Source organism: Onychostruthus taczanowskii, unplaced genomic scaffold, assembly GCF_017590055.1.
Source record: "Onychostruthus taczanowskii isolate IOZ18803 unplaced genomic scaffold, ASM1759005v1 scaffold13, whole genome shotgun sequence".
In the NCBI taxonomy this organism is placed as follows: Eukaryota; Metazoa; Chordata; class Aves; order Passeriformes; family Passeridae; genus Onychostruthus; species Onychostruthus taczanowskii.
The window spans coordinates 8,434,934-8,456,858 of NW_024498462.1; the positions used below are offsets into that span (position 1 = coordinate 8,434,934).

Here is a 21,925-nt window from a genome sequence, read left to right on the forward strand (position 1 = left end):
AGGCAGTTACCAGCATGGCACTGCCAGGCAAGGCTGTGAGGTTGGGAATACAAAGGAAAGTCACTGGATCTGTCGTGCAACCACCCAGTCCTCTGGCATTTAGAGCACACTGCAGACCTATTGAGCTAAATTCTTAAATTCTCCATCAAACATTGCATCTTGTGACTCCAAAGCTGCCAGTGTTTGGAAAAACACTTCAAAAGCCAGAGCTGCCTCCCCCCGAGATTGTTCACTGTCTCCAAAACACATCTAGACTTCAGGAGGCAAAGCTCAGACGTTAATGGATGGTATGTGGGGCACAGGATTGGCATGTCTGAATGCACACTGAACATTTCTGGCTGGGATGGGCAGTCTCCCCAGGCACTAACACCACAGACCAAGAGCAGAAGGCTTTCATGCAGATTAAGATGGTTACGTGCAAAGCGAGAAGGTGAAAGGTCCAAGTACCAGGTCAAAGGTTGCCTCGAGCGGTCGCTTCAGTGATCTGACAGCTGGCTGAGTCTTAATTAGCAGGCAGCGAGCACATGATGGCAATGGGCCGGGGAGGGGGATCAAGCACAGTAACAAAAACAGCAAGCAGAGGTGTGTCAAAAGAGAGCAACAATTTGGGAAGGCGAAGAGAAAAAAAAAATTAAAAAGTGAACGCGTTATACAATATATTAAAAAGACGAGGCATGCACAACATGGGGTGGCTGGGTAATTACCTGGCCTAGTGGCAAGTCAGTTATTTTGCCTCGGTAAGTTTTAAAAGTAAAGAAATGTCATCACGGGACACGTGCTTTGGAGCTCCGTCACATCGGCTGGCACAGCAGGGCAGGAGCGCTCAGGGATCAGCACCGGCACAGGGACTGGCGCTGGGCTCCAGCCCTCATGCTGCAGCTACACACCATGCAGAGGCCAGCAGAGCACTCACGGAGGGGGAAGGACCACTGGAAAAGGAGGGAGCTTCAAGCACATGCTTAAGTGCTGTCCTGAACTGGGGACAGAGCTTTACCCAGTTCATCCAGTGCTGCACTGACTTCAGCCAAGCAGGAGTGAGTAAAGCTGCTACTTGTGCACATCAAGTAACTGCAGGATTGGCTCCCTCAGAAATGCTGAATTTAGATTTGTAGTCATTCTGAACTTGCTTTAGAACATAGACCCATAACCTGGTATCTGTTTTTCCCTCCAAGAAAATGGAGCACCTTTCTTCCCTTCAATAAAGTCTTACACCTCAACAGGTACAGTAAATGCATCAAACCTTGAAAAGCCAATGAATAATGTAGGCTGTTTTGGTAGCAGGGGTGATGCAACAAGCCATCAATAAATATTTTAAAGGTTCTCGTTAACAGCATACAAACAGGGTTAATTACATTTTTAAGAGAAGCCAGCTGGATGAATAAAACATGCATTGGCTTTGGTTAAGTAGCAGTGTCCTAGATAATTAGTGAAAAAGTAAAGATTCAATTGTGAAGAACACAAGAGTTTCATTTCAGAAGGTTATTTTTCAACAGACCTGGACTCTTATTTCAACAACAATAAAAACAGTAAGAAACTAATAAATAAACTCTCCAGGACAAATAAATACTGCAGTATAAATTAACTGTTCAAATTACATTCCAGGTAATATTGATGCTACAAGGAGGGCACTTGTTTAATTTCTAGAACTGCCCTGGCTCTGCATTAAATTTCATTATGAATTAAAAGCAACCTCCTTTACTATCTTAAAAGAAAAAAAGAAAAATGTATTTAGAAAAATTTTAGTGGCCTTAATTCTAAATCAAAGAGGAAGAGCCTTTTTAGTATTAATTAGAAAAATTTTAAGAAATCTTAAGGGAGATGGAAGGGACTTCTAGAGATCAGCTAGACCAGCACCCTGCTCAAAGCAGGGTCAACTAAAGCAGCTTGCTTGAGACTCCATTCAGGTTCAGACACAGGTTCTCAGTATCTACTAGGATGGAGAATCCTGTTGTAGTGTTAGATCTTTCTTTGGGAAATAAGTTTTTCCTTATGTTTAAATGGAATGTCCTGAATTTCAATTTGTGCCCATTGTTTCTTATCTTTTCACTGGGCACCACAGGGAAGAGTTTCCCTTCACCTTCTTTACCTCCCACATAAGGAATTTATGCACATGGATAAGATCCCCTGGGCCTCTTCTTCCCTCCCCAGCTCTCTCATCTCTGGAATTAACAGGTCCCATTAAACCAAACATTGCCAGAATGGCAAACATTTATATGAGCTAGGGGTCACCTGCCGAGACTTCCTTGACTCATGTTCAGAACTGTAGATATAAGTAATCACAATTCAACTTAAAATGCAAGTGGGACCATCTCTACCAGGTCCAAAGCATCAAACAGGTCACGAAGTCACCCTTGTTTTGTGTTTTGTAATTTCCCTAAGTCTTGGCAAAGGTATCGGGCAGAAGTTTGCTAAGCTCAGGGAACTGGTATCATCTGATTTTTGCAGAGAACAGGCCAGGTTCTCCCTGAAAAGGATATATTGTGTATTGAGGAAGCTGAACTGACCCCTATGACTCAGCCAGGGAAGGTACTGGGTGCTGCTGCGCTTGCATTCATGTCACATCACACGTCATGTCAGCAAATGACAGGGCTGGGCACCATGTCCCTACCTGGTGAGATGTACTGTGCCACTGAGGGCTTCATGCTGTGGTGAGCACAGAGACAGGATGAAGAGATGGGATGCATCTTGCACATGCTCTCAGCTCTCTAGTCAGCCATTTACAAAGCTCTCTACTTTTCCACAAATGACACATATGACACGTGGAATCTCTTAGCAATGGAAATGCAGCTTGAGAAGAGCTCTACTTACCATTGCAGCTGCAGCTGTCTGGTTCACCTGGTGTTGAGCTGCCTTGATTTTGGCTTGCAGGTGTGCAGGGGGATGAAAGTACTTGCATTTCTCCCTAGAGCATCGACCTTTGATGTAATCCATGCAAACTGTAACAGTATTTTCATTTGTGTCTATCATTGCAATATCTATAGGGTGAGCATAGCGGCAATCATTCTCACCACGTGTGCAATTTCCACGCTGAAACTCTCGACAAACCTTAAAAGAAAGTCACATTGTTGAGCAGAACATGAAGTTACCCTTCATTCAGTATTTTCAACACAGACAATCAGTTCAGTTGGCCACATTAAACCATGTGTATATTCTAAATCCATGCTCATCTGGGGTAATACATGTATCAACAGACACAGGGGCAACTGGTGCTACTCACAACCGCTTCAGGGGGTGAAAAAAACACAATGTTAATAAGGCCAATTACCAAATGCAAGTGAAATACAGAATCTGTGCAGAATGGACAGTGACCCCGGAAAATCAATGTCATTTTGACAAAACTTTTGCAGCTCAGAACTCCTCCCCTGCCTCTAAAGCTTAAATGTTAATGACTCTGCCATTTGTGTCTCACCTGGATTATGTATTTGTTATGGAGCAGACTCCTAGGCAAGACATTTAATTTTAAATGTTACATGCTACTGCTATTTGCAACAGGTCCTTTTTCTTAAACATGAGGTGCCTCTTTCACACAAATAGTCTCTCTGCCCTTCACAATAAAACCCCGACCCTGGCATTACGTGACAGCACATTTGATTACACAGCAATGTGTTTGAAGGTGTTGCCAAAATTACTAGTCGTACTATGATCTCACAGATCCTCATAAGTTATGACCACTGAAGCATCAAAGGCAAAGGTTTCACAAAAAATCTGCAAGGTTTCTTGTCTGAGGAACTGAGAGAAGTTGTTGAATAATATAGCAAGTGGCGTAGCTCACGTACCAATGTGCAATCAGACTGAGTGTGGGGAAAGGTGAGACATCAGCAAGGCAAGATAAAGTACATAACACAAAACAGTGTGTTTTGAAATTACACCCTTCTCTGCTATCTTCCTGTGTTATAATTTACACCTGCAGGGGCCTCTGAATTCAGGTCCTCAGCCCTTATCTCCTGCAGAGTCTCTGCTTAGGGTTTGAAAGACATTTACAACTCCTCCACCATTAAGTCCCAGCACATCCAGCCAACCGGGGAGGGAGAGACGTCTTTCCAAAACAACACACTCTCCACTCCCATCAGTGTAATGCTTAAAGCTTTCTGTAAAAGCTCAATAAGCCCACCTCTAGAAAAGGGAAACATCTGTTATCTCCAGAACATCTCCCACCCAACAAAGTTTAAGAGCTGTTTTTTTAAGCATGACAGATCACATACAAAAAACCAATCCTAACCCCGCTCTAATACCCACTGATACCAGAGGAGTGAGTTTTCCCTAATTTCCAAGGATTTGGAAAAAGGCCCCGCAAAAGCATCTGCTCTGGCAGAGAGCAGCAGCTCTGTGCTTGTAAAGCTGCAAGTTCAACTCTGTACTGTGCTGCATCAGGTCATTTTAGCAGAGAGCAACAGCTGGGACCACATGTCCAGCTCCTCCCTGTCAGCAGTATTGTATCAGATGTCCAAATACCTCCAGTTTATCCGTACGCATCAGTTTCTGCCCAGCAGAGCCTCCCGGTACTGTAACAGTAGGATTTCCAGAAACCAGGACAGGAGTATTTGGTAAAAGCTCTGCAGGAACTAAGCCCATCCCAGGAGAAACATGACTCAGGTAGGGACTGAAAGCCATTGTGGGGCTTGTTGCAAGCGATGGAGTCACAGGAAATGTTGTCTGTGTACAGAAAGAAGAAAAACAAAGTATTAGTTAAAAAGCTCTGTCCTGGATTTCCCATCAAAGCCTTGCATCACACTTCAATCCTTTTAGACAATTTGATTAGCCACATCAAAATGCCGTGCTCTCCAATCTATTCATTTATTGCCATATTTGCGATCCATTCGCTTCTCCTGACTCACAGATTTGTGACTCATCCTGAATACAAGGCATCTTTATTTGTCAGATCAAAGCATATTGATGATCTTTATAGTTTAATGACACAATTAAGGATTTCATGCCAGCAATTAGGGCAGGCCCAAATTAAACAGACTTCTCGTTCCCAAATACACGTCTCAGCTTCTTTATGCCTCCACTGCAATGCTGCAGAGAGACTCCAAGGTAAACTGCAGCTTCAGGACCTGGGAGCAGGTAACCCCATTAGCTGCACTTCTGCATCCACCATCAGCCTGCCCTGGGCTCCATGTTAGCATGGCCAGGTTAGACCAGAGGCACCATTCAGTCAGGTGAGGCATCTCTGCTGCAGTACACTCGGATGGTCAGGCATCCTGCACATCTGGGGTTGGTTTCAGAGTGCCAACAGAGTCCAGGCAAAAGCCATTTTGCTTAAGGATCTAAGCCTGTGCTCCATGGGAACTGGCAGCAAGAGGACACCAAACTCGTTAATGTCACAACAAGCCAGATCTCATGGCTTGGGCAAGGGCAGGTGAGTCTTGGGCTTGGAATATCAATGACAGAGTGAACCAGATGAGATGGCTCAGGTGGACTAGTGCAAGCTCCAAGACCCCACCTGTGCTACAGGGAGCCATGATCTCTTTGGAACAGAACAGGCCTTAAAGATCTCAACCACTTCAGGCCCCTACATTGCGTTAGGCAGGTCCTCTGAGTGCAACAGAGCTTCAGTGCTGGGGGACAGAAGCACCTCCCTGACCTGAGCTGATCCAGCAGCACTCATCTGGAAAAGGAACTGCTGTGCTGGCAGGCAGGTGAGCACAAGGCTCCTAAGCAGATGCTAAGTTTAAAGTTTGGGACTAGCCCCTGTAGCCAGGGAGTTTGTGAGGTTTTAAAGCATCAGATCCAAAGTATTCTTGGAAATGAAACCAATTCCAGCTTGATGAAAATTTCCACCTGCCCCCACTGAAGATGACAGCATGCATGGCAGCACTCCTGCTCCTGTAAGCAGGACCTCAAGCACCCCCAGAGAATGCAGCCTGAAAATTGCAACCATTTTTATTTTCCCTCCTGTCACCTGCTCCACTGTGAACTCTGGGTTCCAGTTAAAACTGCTCATACTGACAGGTGTCTATGACACCATCCTTGGTAGCCACAGCCTCTATTTGGCAATAAATACAAGTGTGCTTACACAATTGCCTGGGGCAGTTTTTTGGCCACACACATCATTCCCTTCTTTCTTTTGTTTTGGTACTTCTAGTCCTGTGAACTTCTAAAAGAAACCACATATGCACAGTGCATTCCTCAACAGCACCTTCATCCTGGTAGTTTCAAACTTTGCTTTTTGCAATGTGTAAGAAGTTATCCACAGTAACACCAACCAACTGTCCTAACCCAACTTTAGCTCCACAATGCCCCTTCCTAAGGTCAGTGACAGCAAGCAGCTCCCCAGCCAATGGGAAACGGAATAATTGACAGAATCTATCCCATTTTCTCCTCCTCAGTGAGGAGACACAGCTCCCTGCATCAGTGGTGCTGGATGATTTAAGTATAGCAGAACCAAATAATTATTTTTCTGGAAGAGATTTCCAATTTTCCTTCTTGTGAGACTTAGGTAAGTACTGCTTTAGCTGTTGGGAGACTTCAGCCACTAAAGCCAGAGATCCCCCAATCCATAGCCCTTTATTAAATAATTGTCTTCTCTCTTTCAATTCTCTGGTGGCTCTCGGACATTTTACACCTTTTGCTGCTAAAAACGCTCTTTAGGATTTTCAAAGCTGTGACTCCCTGAACACTTTAGTGAGAAAGCAGCATCCATTAGACTGTTTTCTTTTGTGCAAGTACCAGTAATTACAGTGGTATCTGCTGAACTTCCATCACCATTTGCACCATAAATGCTATTTTAAAGAGCTTCTCCTGCCTGGCCAGTCTGCACAGGTTATAGTGGGGCTTGACATGTTGTCAGCATCTGTTTTACGTACCCATAGTAACCCAAACCTTGCAGTACACATTGTGGCTTGCACAAATGTGTGGGCAAACCTACCCTATGTTTTTCAGCACCTACTACAGCAGAAGTGCCCTGACTGAGCAGGTGTGGCACAAACATTGCTCCAAAATGCCAGAAGATCCTTTAAAGCAAGCTTCTCCTGCTTGGCTGGGTTCAAACATAGCCAGCAGCCAGGCCAAGGACCTCCCTGGCTTCTGAGACAAAGGGAAGATGTTCCTCCCATTGCTGAAGGAAGGATTTGTGCAGACTGCTAATGCTGGGGGCTTGCAACACCTCACACTGAGTGAATTCACCTGAAATATTCACTAAGAGATGATATACCAGCCTCTTCACCAAAGCTACTACAAAGGTGGAAGCAGGACCTGGCTTCCCAAAACACAATCCCCATCTCCCTCAAAAGCATTCCCTCCTCTCACTGGGAGCAATCAGCAAGGGCTAATGGATCAAAACCCAAGCTGAAGCAAGTGGAGGGAAGATATGCATGAGGAACACCTGAGTAGCACAATCCACTTGCAATCCTGGAGACCTGCAGAGGGGTGCTCGTAGGAGCAGGAGGAGTTTTTATTGCTGCTGCTGTTTGTTCACCCTTTTCCATGCCTTGACATCTGCTGCTGCATTCCCAAGGATTCCCAAGGCTCCTTCTGCCTGCCTGCAGCATGTGCCTGTTTCCCTGATGGGAAGTGCCAGTTGTGCTGCACACCCTGCCCGCAGGCTGGGGCTGCTGCTCGCAGCCAAGCGGGTGCACAGCCAGGGAACAAGCAGACCTCACTCAACATATTAAACCTACAAGAGCTGGGGTTTTAAGTCTGGAGTGTGTGAAGCAGTCTGAGAACTGTGCCTTTGTGAGCTGGCACCAGGGAGCTCTGTATTTATTGTGGCTGATGAGGGGAAAAGATGGGCTGTGCTCACTGCCAGACCCGGCTGCCTGTCTTGGATTGGGAAATCCAGTCTGGCTCATGCATCAGTACCAGTAATAGGGATGCTGCCAGCCAATTCTTTCCTCTACGTCTGTGCAGGTCCCCCATGTCCTCAGGGAATGTGAGTAAATTTCCTCCTTGCAGCCAGAACCCAAATGTAATTTTTACTCCAAACAGCACTGCCCTCCTCAACGTGCCTCCTGTCCACCTCCTGTGACAGCTTTTGGCTGGGATACAGTTAATTTTCTCCACTGTAGCTGGTATAGGGCTGTGGTTTTGATTTGTACTGGAAGCAGTGTAGATAATTCAGGGATGCTTTTGCTGTTTCTGAGCAGTGCTTACACAGTGTCAAGGGCTTTTCTGCCTCTCACCCCACCCAACCAGACAGCTGACTATGGGGGCAGCACAACGAGTTGGGAGGGGACAGAGGACAGCTGACCCCAACTGACCCAAGGGATATCCCAGACCAAATGGCATCATGTTCCTGATATAAAGCCGTGGGAGGAAGAGGCCTGACACGGCAATGTTATAGCTGTACACTAAAAAAGCATACTCTCAACTTAATTGCTGGTGTGCTCTAGGGCAAAACAGAGGGATTGAAAATATCAGCACTCACTCCTGCTGCCCCCCATAAAGCTCTTGTTAATTCAGGAAATACAGAGACAGGTTTCCTTGCAAATCAGCTTTTATAAATCATAGCATAGAGACACTACCAGTAACTCCTGTGCAGAGGGAAACAGGTTACAGTGCAGCAGCAAAGGGCTCAGGGTGGTAGCAGCTCACAAGACTGGTTTACTGAGTATTAAAATACCTGTAGGAATTGTAATAATTAAAAAAAGCTGAAATGGCTGTTGTGAGAACACATCTCAGAGGGAGGGCTGCCAAGGACGTGGACAGCTCTGAGCTCCCTACAGACCTCAAGCATGGAAGCTGTTGGGTTGAAGGTGTGAGCAGAGAGAAGGAACTGTCCCAGAGAGGGGCATTTGTCACCACTGGTGACAACAGAACCTGGAACAGCTGATTTTGTTATCAATCTAGAAGTTGCATTCGATTTGGCTAGCAGAAATTGTGCTAAAGCTAGAGAAGAAACACAGAGTGGGTGTGAAGAGGAAGGCAGGAGAGCGGTTGGTGTTTTGTCAAACACAAGCACTGTCTCAGCCAGGAAGTGTTGATTCTGAGTTACCTCAGACCCTAAAAAAGGGAAAGCCTGAAAATGAGAGGCCCACTGTAAATACAGAGGTGTTGATAGCCTGAAGGAGGGGAGACAGGTCACTGCTAAGCAGCTATATATGGAAAGCACACAAAAAACAATGGCAGCTTACAGTCTAGTGTTAGAAACTGAAGATAAAGATCTCATACTGACAAGACTGAAAACCTCAATATTAAAAACATACTTGATGCTGTCAGAAAACCCAAAAATCTGCCTTTCCCCCAGTGTAACTTCATGGGGCTGGCTGGCTGCAAAACCACCCTGCAACATGAAGGCTGAGCATGCTGGAGTGAATCCAATGGGCCAAAGCATCCAGCTACCTACCACCACAGATGCTCATTTCCCCAACCAGACTGCAAGGACACACTCCTAGCTCAAAGGATCTCTCATTTGTGGGCTGCTGTAGTGTAAAAAACAAGTGTTAACACCCCACAGCACTGTCTCTTGGCAGATACCAGCTCCTGGGTGGGCCAGGATACCTGCATTTATTCATTCCTAGAGTATCTTTGACTAGAGGCTGAGATATAAATCAGATTTTTGCTGCATAGAAAAAACACCTGTGCAAAGCACCTGTTGAAATCAGCTCCAGCACCTGCTCCAAGCACCACTGGCCAAGCAAGTTGCTCATCCTCTGCTTTAAGCCCTCCATCAGCACCAAGGAGTGGCAGCAGGACCAGGCTGCCCCAGGAGGGGACAAAGGGCTGGGTTAAAGTCTGGGCTGTCTTCAGGGGCATGGGTGACTCAGAACTATCAAGACAGTCCTGTCTACAAAGACCTTGGCATTAAGAAAAGACAAAGAGCTTGAAAACAAAGTGAGGAAACAGCTTCCCTAGGCAGCAGCAGAGGCAGCTGCAGGGCAGGAGTGTGTCACCACTGCCATGCTCTGTCAACAGCTTGATCAAGCACTAGAGGGGAAGCACTGGGCAAACCAGCGCCCTGTTCCACCGCCTCACTTGGACCCTGGGCTGAGGCACCTCCATGGTCAGCTCCAAAAGTCTGCACCACACTGCTGCAAAGGATAAAGCAGGATGGAGAGGGTGGTGCTGCCAAGGTGCAGCACTTTTTGGGTGGTCTTGCACTGGCACACACAGGATGCAAAGTGACCATATCTGAGAAACCAGATATAACATTGACCAAAGCAGCTCCTCCTATCAATGCCAGAGCCCAGCTCCCAGACAAATGCCATTTCAGGAATCCTGGTGAAAAGCTGCTCTGTCAAGTGCTGGTTTGGTTTGGATTTGGTGGGGTTTTTTTGGTGGTGGTTTGTTTTTTTTTTTTAACTCTGTAGCTTTTCTGGTGAAATTGCACTTTAAAATGTTTAAGCATTCAGCTACTGTTTGGAGCCATTAAGTATGCTGTTTCAAATCTCATCTCTGGCAAGCATCCCAATTAAGCAGGCATCCCGTTGATCAGCTTTCTGATCACATGGGATTTGTTCTGCTGCTGCATCAGATACAATACTTTCTGCTTTGACGAATTTCATGTGTACCCAGAAGGAGGCCCCACCCTTCTCATTTAGAGAGAAAAAAATTCTCAGAGCCAGCTTCCACTGACAGCATCTTCGGGAAATCAAAGGCAGTTGAAAGAGCAATCTCGTTTGTCCTGAAATTGGTGTGGAGCAAGTTGGGCAGCAGGAATCAGACCAAGAGCTTGTTTAGTCTGAGTAAAGTGTGGGAAAGCACGAAGGGAGCAGTCACTGCAGAACAAATTTTTATTTTTCTTCTTTGCCCATGTCTCCCTCATGGCACAATTTAGAAACCAGGGGCCTTTCTCATCAGATAAGGTTACTTCTGAAATGAGAGCACTAACTAGACAAACCAACATATTCAGTCTCAGAGGCAATTTAAAAGGCAGGAATGAAATTTAGGAGCATACTGGACCTGCAAGATTGCAAAGTGGGAAGATGGGAACTTTCCAAAAAGGAAATCCCAAAGATACTTTGAATAGCCAGCCAAAGAATATGCACCATGAATTCCCCACAGAGGAAAACTCCAAATAGGAAGGGTTTGCTTTTGGTAGAGGGCTTGGAAACCAATGTCACTATTTTGTGGGAATTCAGGATTCCTTCTGATGTGGATATACTTTCAAACTTCACAAAAAAGAGGTACAAGACTACAGCAGATAAGAGCCTAAGGTGCAGAACAACTAAAGACCTTTTCTGTGGCCAATTTGCTCGTCTCAACTTTCCATCTTCAAAATGGGAAGAATAAACAGTGTTTTCTTAGCTTATAGGGCAGGATAAAGCTACTACCAGACACACAAGATGGTCAGAGTGATGGCAAACATGGAAAACCCCTCAAAACACAGGAGGAACATGCCAGACTAAGGAAATGGCCCAGACTGGTGGCAGAGCACCATCATGAAGGGACACTGCCCAGCTTTCCCTGCTGAAACAGAGAAATCTCCATCACAAGCTCTTACACCAAACATCACAACAGCCTCCAATGAGGAGGAATCCTTCACTGTTCTCTGGTGAGAATAAACCAGAAACACCTGAGCTTTTCAGCTGGGGTGACAGATGCTGTGTCCCACATGGGCAGAGAGGCCAGACGCTGTACGTGGGACACCAGGAGGCCAAGTTCAGGATGGTTCACAGACTTGACACCTTCAGGCTAGAAGAGTTTGTCTGAAGATCTGGCCAGTCCTCCCACATGGCACAGCACAAGGAGTCTCACCCAGCTACAGCACACTGCCCCAGGAAAGATACTCAGTCCCAACTTTAAACTGAGAACTCTAATTAACTCTCAGTGCAGCTTATTCACATCAGCATCGAAGAGCTGCTTCAAGACCTCTGACAGTTCTTAAAATATACATTGTGACAGACTAAAACTCAGCTGACAAGTGTCATCCCCTCCCAGATACTCCAACCAGCAGACACAAGCCATCCTCTCCCTGGTGTAACAGGGTTCTCCAGCCTGAAACCTGTTTTAACTGACAAGCAAGAGCAGGGACAGGCAGTGAAGGCTTCTCAGAACTACCTGCTCTGCAAACACCTATCTCCCACAAGCTTCCCTTCCTACCTGTAAAGAAGCAAATCCTTCCTGCTCTAACTCTAAATCAGCATTACTGTGAAAAACAAGTGACAGGGCTGTGACATTAGTACAACTCTGCTGAGACAACTGCAGTGAAATGGTCTCACTCCCAGACAGTAAAATGGATTAAAGCCTAGGTAGGATTCATCTTCCCCAGTTTTAGTCCAACAGTGCCACACAACTAGTCCAAGGGAGTCAGACCCATCTCAGTGAAAAACACCTATCCAAAACAGGATCCACTGGTATTGAGCCACTCAGAACTTCTGGGATGGTCAAATAAGCACCTGGTGGCAAGACCCTCCACTTGAAGCCCTGAATCTCACAGCTCCTCAGTTATCAGAGGAAAAGAGAGACACAGTTTTCAAGGAGATGCAAAGGTAGCATCAGACACTCACTCCTCTGGAAGATTCTGCCCAGTTCTGTGCAGCACAGGCAATGGCCTGAGCTCGGGCACAGGGCTGGGGCCTCTGTGACCAAGCAGAGAGGGACAGGGAGCAGTGTGAGCCCGACAGGCCCAGGGCTGTAACTCACAATTGGCTGTAGCTGCGCGCCCGGGAGCATGAACTGCATCTGCTGAGCAAACATGGCTGCGGCCGTCTTCTGCTGGATCAGGTTGTTGCGTCCATTTATTTCAAGTTGTGTTTTTAAATGTGGGGGAGGGTGGAGATATTTGCAGTTCTCTCGGGTACACCGGCCCTAAAAAACATAATGGAACAGCATTTCAGTGAATGTAACACCCAGGGCAGCCAGAGAAATTTAATTAAGGATTGTTTGGGTTACTGGAACAACACAATCATCGAGGCGGAGGCGGCTTGGTAGCTACTGTGCCTCTTTTGTGATTTTTCTATAGCAGGTGAAGAGAAGAGCAACATGACTTCTCCTGCAGTAACACTAACTGAATACTATCAAGCTAAACCAAGAAGTCAGGCTTCCTGATGTTAAAATGATTGTTGTAAGAAAAAACCCCAAACAATCTAACACAAACACCGATACTTTCAGAAACTAGTGGCAACAGTTCCAGAAACAACAACAAAAATTCCCTGTTTCCTTGCGTGGGTTGCTTTTCCCTTCCTTTCCAACACCAGACCACTTAATTGGCCCTGACAACCAGACAGAAGAAACAAAACTGTCTCTACCACTTCCCTAGCTGCACTGGATAAAACTTTAAGAGGACAGCTCTGTAAGGCAGCACCCCTGATCCACAACATGTGGGTACCCCAAGATGCTGAGAACTGGCAGTCACAGGAGGAAGAACCGAAATTATTTTCCCCCTTCGTGCTTTCATTTATCAAAAGTGATGTGTGTTGCATCACTGACTCCTTCCCCTCTTCAATAAACACTGGCCATGCCAATGGCTCCTAAAAGGCAAGAGATCACTGATAGTATCTTTGCAAATCAACTGAGATCATTACTTAAAAAACATGTATAAACTGTGCTTTAATAGTGTTTGCAAGTAGACATAAGAAGATCGATACCACTAAATATCAGTCAGTAAAAAAGTTAGTAACAAATGCTGCCATTAAGATGAAACAGTTCTGGAAAAATGAGGTTTTTTCTCTCTCTCCCCCTTTCTTTTTGAATTTGTTCCTCAAGAAACAAGAAGTATACAGAAAACATGAAATACTTAATATAACTTTATGCAAAAACTGTGACTTTTTTGAGGAACAAATTCTTTTGAGCTATTCAAAGCCTATTAAAATAAGCCAGACCTGGAGGCCACAGAGCTGTTCCATGACAGATAATTAATAACGGTTCCGGCAGCCAGGAAAGGCACAGGACCATCCATTACCCAGCCTATCCCAGGCACAGTCATCAAGGGCTGGACGCAGAGTTCTCAGTCTCAGTGTCATTAAATTTGCTTTCCAAAAGGGGCACATCAGATGACCCCATGTACCTGCCCCTGTTAGCAGGATCACGTGCAGCAGAGCTGTAACCCCATAACCAGGTCCACAAGGATACAGCAGTTACCATCACTCACCCAAGGAACCTCCTGGGATCAGCCCCTGATGCACCCAGGATACTCCCCTGGGGATTCTTTAAGGTTTTTGCAAGCATACAGGTGAAATCATGGGACAGTCCAAGTACCACTGCAAAAAGCCAACACCATGACCCACTGCAGGGGCTGGTATTGAATCTCCAGCCAGGCTCCCCAGCGTGCCAGGTTGCTGTAGAGCAGCCTGAGATTTCCAAGCTTTACTCTGCCCCACTTCCCAGTGGGGATAACAGCTTCAGTGGGGAGAGGGCTGCAGTCTGACTGCAGCTTAAAAGGAGCTGTTTGACATGTGTCATGGGAACAGCCTCCTCTCTTATCTGCTCCGAGGAGATCAGAGTTAAACAAAAGGCAAATCATTAAATGCAAGAAGTGATGGGATAAAGCCACTGGGACAGGAAAAAAACTACTTCCAAATTTTAGCAGCCTGGCTTGGTGGAATGGAATGCTCTGCCTTGCTCCTAAAAGAGCCCAGTGGCTCCCAAAAACCCAACTCAAAAAGAAAGAGGCTTTTTAATGCTATTGTTTTGGCTTCTCAGCAATCCAACAGCTCCAGATCCCCAGCAGTGAGTTAATTGCTCACAGGCCCTGAGGACAGGAATCTTCACCACCAGACACTTTCTCACATCTGTGTGAAGTGAGGGTAAAATGGCACCACTGCAGCTGGCCAGTGTTCAGACACCCAGCGCCACTACAAAGGAAATAACTGCATTAATCTGCAAGGAGAACACTGGGCAGGTTTGGGTCATCCTTCTCATGCCGCACAGGCCCAGGCCTCTCTACAGCCTTTCCCATCACCTGGGACCCAGCAGGAGCCCAGGGTTCAGCCTCAGAGCACATCTGCAGTGTCCCACCGTCACAGCTCCTGCAGGGCTGCTGCTGACCAGGAGCAGACCCCATGGAACCACGGGCTGCCCATGGCCAGGCAGCTGCTCCAGCCTCCACGGACACATCAGCCTCAGAAACTCCTCCTGACTGGAACTTGGCACAAGTGCTTTGGGTTGGGGAAACACTTATTTCTACCAAATTTGGAATAAATCTGTGTAGATGCTTCTACGCTGCAGGAATGGAGAAGATGAAAAAAAGAACCACTATTTTATGTAAACAATACTTACACAGTTGACTTCAACTTGAGAAGGACTTTGCTATTTCAACTAAAATTGTGAATATCATTGATACCAGCAACCCCAGCTTGGTGTGAAGCTTTGTTCTATTTTTTTTCCTCAAAGCAGTTTGCTTAATTCCAACAGGGGGTTCTACAAACAGAATATTTTTACTACCAATAAAAAAAACCACCATACAGCACGAGGTGTTGGTCTTGCAGACAGTCTGCAAGCTGAAACCAGTGCCCACACAGTGCTACTGGTTTCAAGGACATGTATTTGTAAGAAACAGAGCTGTGCAGATGCTGCTGCAGAGCAAAGGCTGTGAAATGCTGTGAGGCAGGCCTTTGAGGGCTCAGAAAGACTAAATGAATCACTGATACACTCAGATTCAAACCCATGCCTTTGGTCTAACTCCTCCTCACCCACATTTTCATCCTGGGCACCACCAACCACTGTGTTTCACTGGGGCATATTGGAAACCACAGCTGAGTTGAGCTCCCCTCTACAGCACCACAGTAAGTTCTTCATCTCTCAGACAATGAATTTTAGGAATTGGTGATGTGACAAGAGTGTCACAAAATGCTCCCAGTTTAGATATCCTGCTATGCAACAACTTTCAAGACGCTGCTCTATAGTGATGGGCACCACTAATAACCCCTGAACGCCAACAGTGTAGGGGTGAGCCCTTCTTCTACCCTTCCATCACAACACCCAGCTCTTGGTACTTCCCAGAAACACACACAATCTTCAAGACCAATTTCAGCTCTACAAAAGCTGCCAGAAGGACAGAGAAGCTGCCATTTTTAACTCCTCAGTACCAGCTGCAACACAGCAGGGAAAGCAACAGGGAACTGGTAGCAAATCTGCTGTGTGGATACTGGGCTTGGGGCTAAATAAGGACAACTCCATTTTATACCTGAGTGGCCTAGGAATACAACATGAGAAAATACAACAGGAGTTAGGCCCCCAGTTTTAGATGAGCATATTTATGCTACAAGGCACAACTTTCCTGCAGGGACTAGCTGTGGCTCCAGCAGATCGAAAGCTCAGCACAAGGCACAGGACAGTTCCTGTGCACAGAAGACCAAATGAGGCATTCTCCAAGCTGAGTGTTGCACCAAAAAGCAGCATTACAGCACCTGGAGTGGCCACTGCACATGTTGGTAGGGGGTTGGTGCTCAAAAACTGATCTGTGCTGGTAAGCAGCACACTGAGCCTGCTGGCACCAGTGCAGCCATTCTCCTGTAACTGGAAATTTGAAATTTGTTGCTGTCAATTTAGCCTGAGTACTGACTCCAGGACAGGCACATTCCCACCCTGTCCCAGGTGGCACACAAGCCTGCAGCCAGGGAATCACCACCCAGTAACAGACTGCTGCTGGCCTTGGCAACATGCTAAATATAGCTGTATTTTCTGGCTCTTCACAAAATGGAAGGAGTCTGAAGGACCATGTTCATCTGCTTCTTTGCCAACTACAACCAGGAGGGAAAAGCATATGGACTGCACTTTCCAAGGCTTGAAAAATGGATATTAAAAATAAATCATTAAAAGATTTTATGAGTATCTTCTCCCCATTTCTTCCCACATACTCCCCCACCCTTACAGTAGGCTGCTGGCATGTGATTGACTCTGTGTTGCCAACTTAAGTCATGCTGTGATGGCGTATACTGTAAATGGCTGGCATCTGACACCAGCTAACGTGACAGCAGCTTGCACTGCAACAAAGCCAGCTGTTTGGAGTGCAGCACTGAAGGCAGCACACTGAAACCCAGTAGAAAAACCTGCATTATACCTGGTTGTGTGGAGTTTGCACCTTGTCATCTGCATCCTAGCTCAGCAGGATGCAAATAAGAGCATTCTGGGTACTGCACCAGGCTGGATGAACCTTCCCAAAGCATGTTGCACAAATTGTCTCCTTCCTGGCTCCTGAAGTGAGTTGAACTGTGCTGCAGAAACAAGGCTCCCAGCACAAACCCCCATGCTTGCTCACATGTCACATGTTCACCAGTAATGCAGTTTGTTACGGTCTCTTTAATCCCGGACACCAGTGAGGGGTTCCAGACACACATTTCTGGTTTTAATGACTGCACACTATGTCCCATCAATCATGAGCAGTTCTCATGTGAAAATCTTCAAGTTAATGCGGCTTTTCACACACTGGAGGCTGCAGTAGGTTGGTGCCCTGACTGTGAAGTCTTTGCCACAGATACTGATGACATGTGCAATGACTGACAGCAAAAAGAATGAAAAGAGACCAGGCAGGAAAGGATTTCCATGTTTTGCACAAAACCAGGCACCAAAACACAGCTTGTCTACATAACTTTTCTCCGCATGAAGCAGCAGATTTCCACCTCCCCAAGAGGAATTCAGTGGGGAGGCACATTCAGAGATGTGCTGGCCCTGCTTACTCAGTGCCTGTCGCTCCAGTGCTGAGGCATGAAACGCTCTCTGCTTTCCATCCCACTCACCACATGCACACAAAGGCTCTCTCCTGGCCCTGGATCCTTGCTCCTGCCACAGACGTGCATGGCTTTCTCATACACAATACAACCTCAGCCACCATGGTGTCTGCCCCATATTTCCAGGGCAGGCTGCAAATTCATGCCATGGAGCATGAATTGTCCTGCAACAGTGGGAGGCAAAAAGTGGGAAGCTCAGGGTTGCATCCCCGTGTCCATGTAGCACAACAAAGAACCTGTACTGAGCAGCACGTGCTGCTTCAGGTCTACCCCTACTGCCACCTGCTCTGTAAGAAAGGAGAGGTCCTGGGAGGTAGAATTGGTACCTGGTGCCCAAGCTCTAAGTCCTCCCTCATCCTGTAAGGACTTGCAGCTTCAAAGTTACACTTCCAAGACAGCAAATCACCAGTGCACCACCTCTACTCAACTGCTTTGTGCTCACTGCAATTTGTCCCTAAGCAACCTTCTCCAGGGCTGAGCAAGTGGAACTCTGGTTGGATTGAGTGGCTGCCACCTCCAGTGCACTGCATGGCTCGTCCAGCCACCTCCAATGCTGCAGCACGCTCCTCTTTCCACACAGGTAGAGACCTGCGTTGGAGGAAGGGAGATAGCTGTCCATCTCACTGCTGGATCAAACGCCTTCCACTGGCAAACATCAAATAGCATGGAAATAGCATGTTTTCAACTGGAAAACAAAGGAGGCTGGAGCTGACAAGTCAGTCTGATCATTAGCGAGTGTTACGTCTCAGATAGGTGTTCATGCAGCCCAGCTGTCACTCACTGCAGTTCAAAGCCAGCCCTGAACACACCTTTATCTGCAAGTCCTTTCTACAGGCTCATGCAATTTCAGAAATTAAGCTGCCAACTGAGTCAGTGAGAACTGCAACCTCACAGCCTCCCTTAACATTGACCCTGGCCCAATACATCAGGTAACTTCTCCTGAGGAGCAATGCTTTCCTTCTAGCAGTGTTGGAGCAGCTCACTTTAACAGAGAAGTTTTAAAGTGAAATCATGTAGAAAACACTCCTTGAATATGGTCTAATGGAAGACCCCCTTACAAGCATCCTAAAAAGCAGGTCTAGAAGGATGTAGTGAAGTGATACATCTCCCCATTGCCCACACAATCACCTATTTTCTTTGTTCCCATTACTTGTCTATTTCCCAGACATGGGACTTCAATACATCAATCTTCTCACAGCTGATTTTCAACTGCAGTTTTGGTCCACTTGCAACAGAAACCTAAAACTTCTGGTTTAGGTCAGAATAGGAATTCTTCCCTTCCTCCTTGAGGAAGGGCCCATACTTAAAGGCTGTTGTCACATCTACCCCGCTTCCTTACTCTCAGCTCCAGACTATGCAAACCATCCTCTTCCAATTCTCCCTGCACAGTCTCCAAGCTTCTCCTTAGGCTACTCTCCCAGTCCCTGCTGCTGTGAGTACCTGCACGGGGCACTGTGCTCCACCTAACCCCTGAGCAGTGCTTTGCAGGTACACAGATTTTTTCACATGTCCTGCAAATGACACTGCTGCTTTTACATCCCTGCATGGCATTTTCTTTCCTACTAACAATGTACCATTCTTTGATTCACTCTCAACAAGCCTTTTCCAGAACTACTCCAGACCCAGCTATGCTGCTCCCTGTATGAGGCAGCTGATTCACTCCAACACTGTATTTCATACTGCTTTATTGAACTCACCTTTTTATGGATTATTTTTCCAACCTGTCAAGACTATCTGCAACTCCACATCTGGTTCTCTAAAGAGTGTCTGTAGTTCCTCCCAGCTCAAAGCACCCTACCAATTTAACAAGCATACTCTCTCTATTCCATCATTCGAGCCATCAGAACAAAACAAAACTGAACAGTCCTGCCAAGCACATCCTTCCAGACTGACACTGAACTCAGTTTTCCAAGCTGTTGTGGATAGTCACATAAAAATTTATCCTATGCTTTGTTCCCTGTCTTGTTTGGAAGTGGATTTGTGCTGCATCAAAGGCTCCCAAACCTAACGCCAACACTTCATTCTCCCTCTCTGAAATAACTCATCACAAAGGCTTTCCAGTTCTACTGTTTTTTCTGGTCCTTTTGGGACAGATGTTGGGATTCTAGAGAGTCTGTGCTCTGCACCCCTCCTACACCAGCAGCCCTGCTTATACAGAATTGGGTACAAAGAAGCTGGTGGTCTAAAGTTACTTGTAACAGCAATAAAAAAATACAGCACAGCTGGCTGTTGACATTTTTCAAATGCAGGTGTAACACCCATTTACAGAGAGCCCAGAGACTGCTGTTATGGTGAGGATCCTGCTGTGAACAGATCATAGCTGGAAAGAAAAAGCAAAATGTATCTTCTAGTTAGCATGACCAGATGGCAATCAGCCTCGAAGGCAAGGGAAGCAACACAGACTTCCTACCATACAGAAGTTTCAATTTCAATGTGTGTGAATAAAAATGCTAGAGTTAAGGTTAATCTGGTAGTTTCCAGCTATGGATGATACAGACACTGTGAAATGCATGTTCTAGCCAGGAAAGAGTACAGTTCATGAATACAGAATTTGCTGGAAATAGAATTCAAACAGCCCATAAAAAGCACAAACCAGAGTTTTATAATATCTCTAGGGTGAGTTGTGCCTGACTTTGAAATTCCCACCTCTGAGTATAAAGAGCCACCTCCCCGAGCCTGCGCAGACAGATGAGACAAAAACTGCTAAAAACACCCCAGGTGTTATTTTGGCCCAACTCAGCTCCCCTGCAGTCACTTGAGAATCATTTGCAGATTTTGTGCTGTTCTGAACGATGCTCTGAGCTGCAGCAGCAGCATGTCAGCTCTGACCCAGGGCTGCTGAGGTGAACAGGGACATGTCTTTTGTCAGGGTACAGAGGACAAGAGTCAGACCTGCCTTTCCACACAGCTTCAGTGGAAAAACTAGAATAGCTATCACAAGCTCCCAGGGCTACCAATGTTCCCAGCACTCTCAAGGCAGCCCCAGCTTGTCACTAAAACAGCAACTGAATTTCATGGCTTCAATGAATGTTAGGTCAAGCCCTTTCTGAGCAAGCCTAGACTTGATCTTGGCTGAAATGAATGAACCTTGATGTTTTTGCATGATTCCAAATGAAAGCAGGTGACATTTGGCAGCTACAAGAGTTTTGGATCCTTCTGAACTGAGAGCTCAAAGCAAAGCTCAGTGGCACATGCAAGTGCAAGGCAGCTCGGAAACCCTTGGAGCACACCAAGCAGACACTCTGTGTTCACCCCACTGAAGGGAGGGTGGTACAATTTGCACAGACCCAGTCTACCCAGTTTTCTTCTCCCTACAGCTGTGGGGCAGAGCCTTGGGAAGCCAATCAATGTTTGAACTTAAAAACCTAAAAGATCATATCCCTCTGCAACTTTAAAAAAACAGTTCAGTGAAACACAACCACTTCAGTCCAGGTAGGGTCTAGCTCTATGTCCAGGGAGTTGGAAAATACACAAAGAATTAAAAGCAATCCCTGGCTCTAAGACACTGATGCTGCTCTTCAGCCTCCCCCCATGACTGTTCTGCTGGGACATTTTTGCTTTGCAGGGAAGATGGAAAGAAGGACACACAACGTAAAAAAATCCAGCATCATTTCTACAAAAGGTATTCAAGTCCAGAAATAAAGCTGCCAACAGCCAACTGAGGAGACTGCTGAACAAACACTGCTAAAGACCCGTAACACTTCCATCTCTTTGTCATTCCAGCCTTTGTCTGTGAAAGCCAACCTCTACCACAGACACAAACCAAGCTGTAGGGGCTGTGCTATGTGCCACTGGCTCAGGGGGATGTGCTGTGCTTGAAGGCTCTCTCCCATCACAGGACTGGAAAGCTGCCCCTTGCCACCAACACACGACAACCAACCCGTGTGGCACATGGCCAAGCTGACAGTGCTTCAGTCACCTGCTTATTGCAGAGTTGGACAGGTCACCACCAAAGGCATATAAGGGACAGCAGCACTTTGCCCAAGCAGGGGGATACACTTCCCATCACATGGCACAAGCAGTTTAGCAGCTGAACAATTTCACCAGTATATTAAAAATGTACCCTGAGCAAATCACAGTGCTTCCCTCACACCAGGGTATGAGAGCAATCAGGTGCAAATGCTGGGAACAAACAGATGCACGGCGTGGCCAAGCCCTACTGCACATGCCAATCCTTTCAAACAGTCTGCATAAAAGTGCAAAACACTTGGACAGGGGGGTTTGCAAGATCAGATGTGCTCTGCAGGAACTCAAACATGCTTATCTAGGACTCGCTTTAAAATCTGCAGCCTCAAAATGCTTGTCAAGCTTGTTTTTGTTACATAGCTCAAACCAGAGCAGGAGACAAAAACAAAGCAGCATTTCTATGTCCTCATCTC

The 21,925-nt window shown here is 46.3% G+C and overlaps 1 protein-coding gene across 6 annotated transcripts in view; it reads right to left on the reverse strand.

Moving 5' to 3' along the window:
• Positions 1-21,925, reverse strand: part of MBNL3 (muscleblind like splicing regulator 3) — an 88,751-nt gene that overhangs the window by 18,362 nt on the left and 48,464 nt on the right. For all 6 annotated transcript variants that reach the window (XR_005952053.1, XM_041396345.1, XM_041396343.1 and 3 more), the window contains 3 exons: positions 12,523-12,687; positions 4,453-4,653; positions 2,809-3,045 (listed from right to left, as the gene is read on the reverse strand). Coding sequence is in view for 5 of the 6 variants with exons in the window: in XM_041396345.1 (XP_041252279.1) it covers positions 2,809-3,045; positions 4,453-4,653; positions 12,523-12,687 (603 nt within the window). In the remaining variant the exon portion in view is untranslated. The remainder of the gene's footprint in view (positions 1-2,808; positions 3,046-4,452; positions 4,654-12,522; positions 12,688-21,925) is intronic.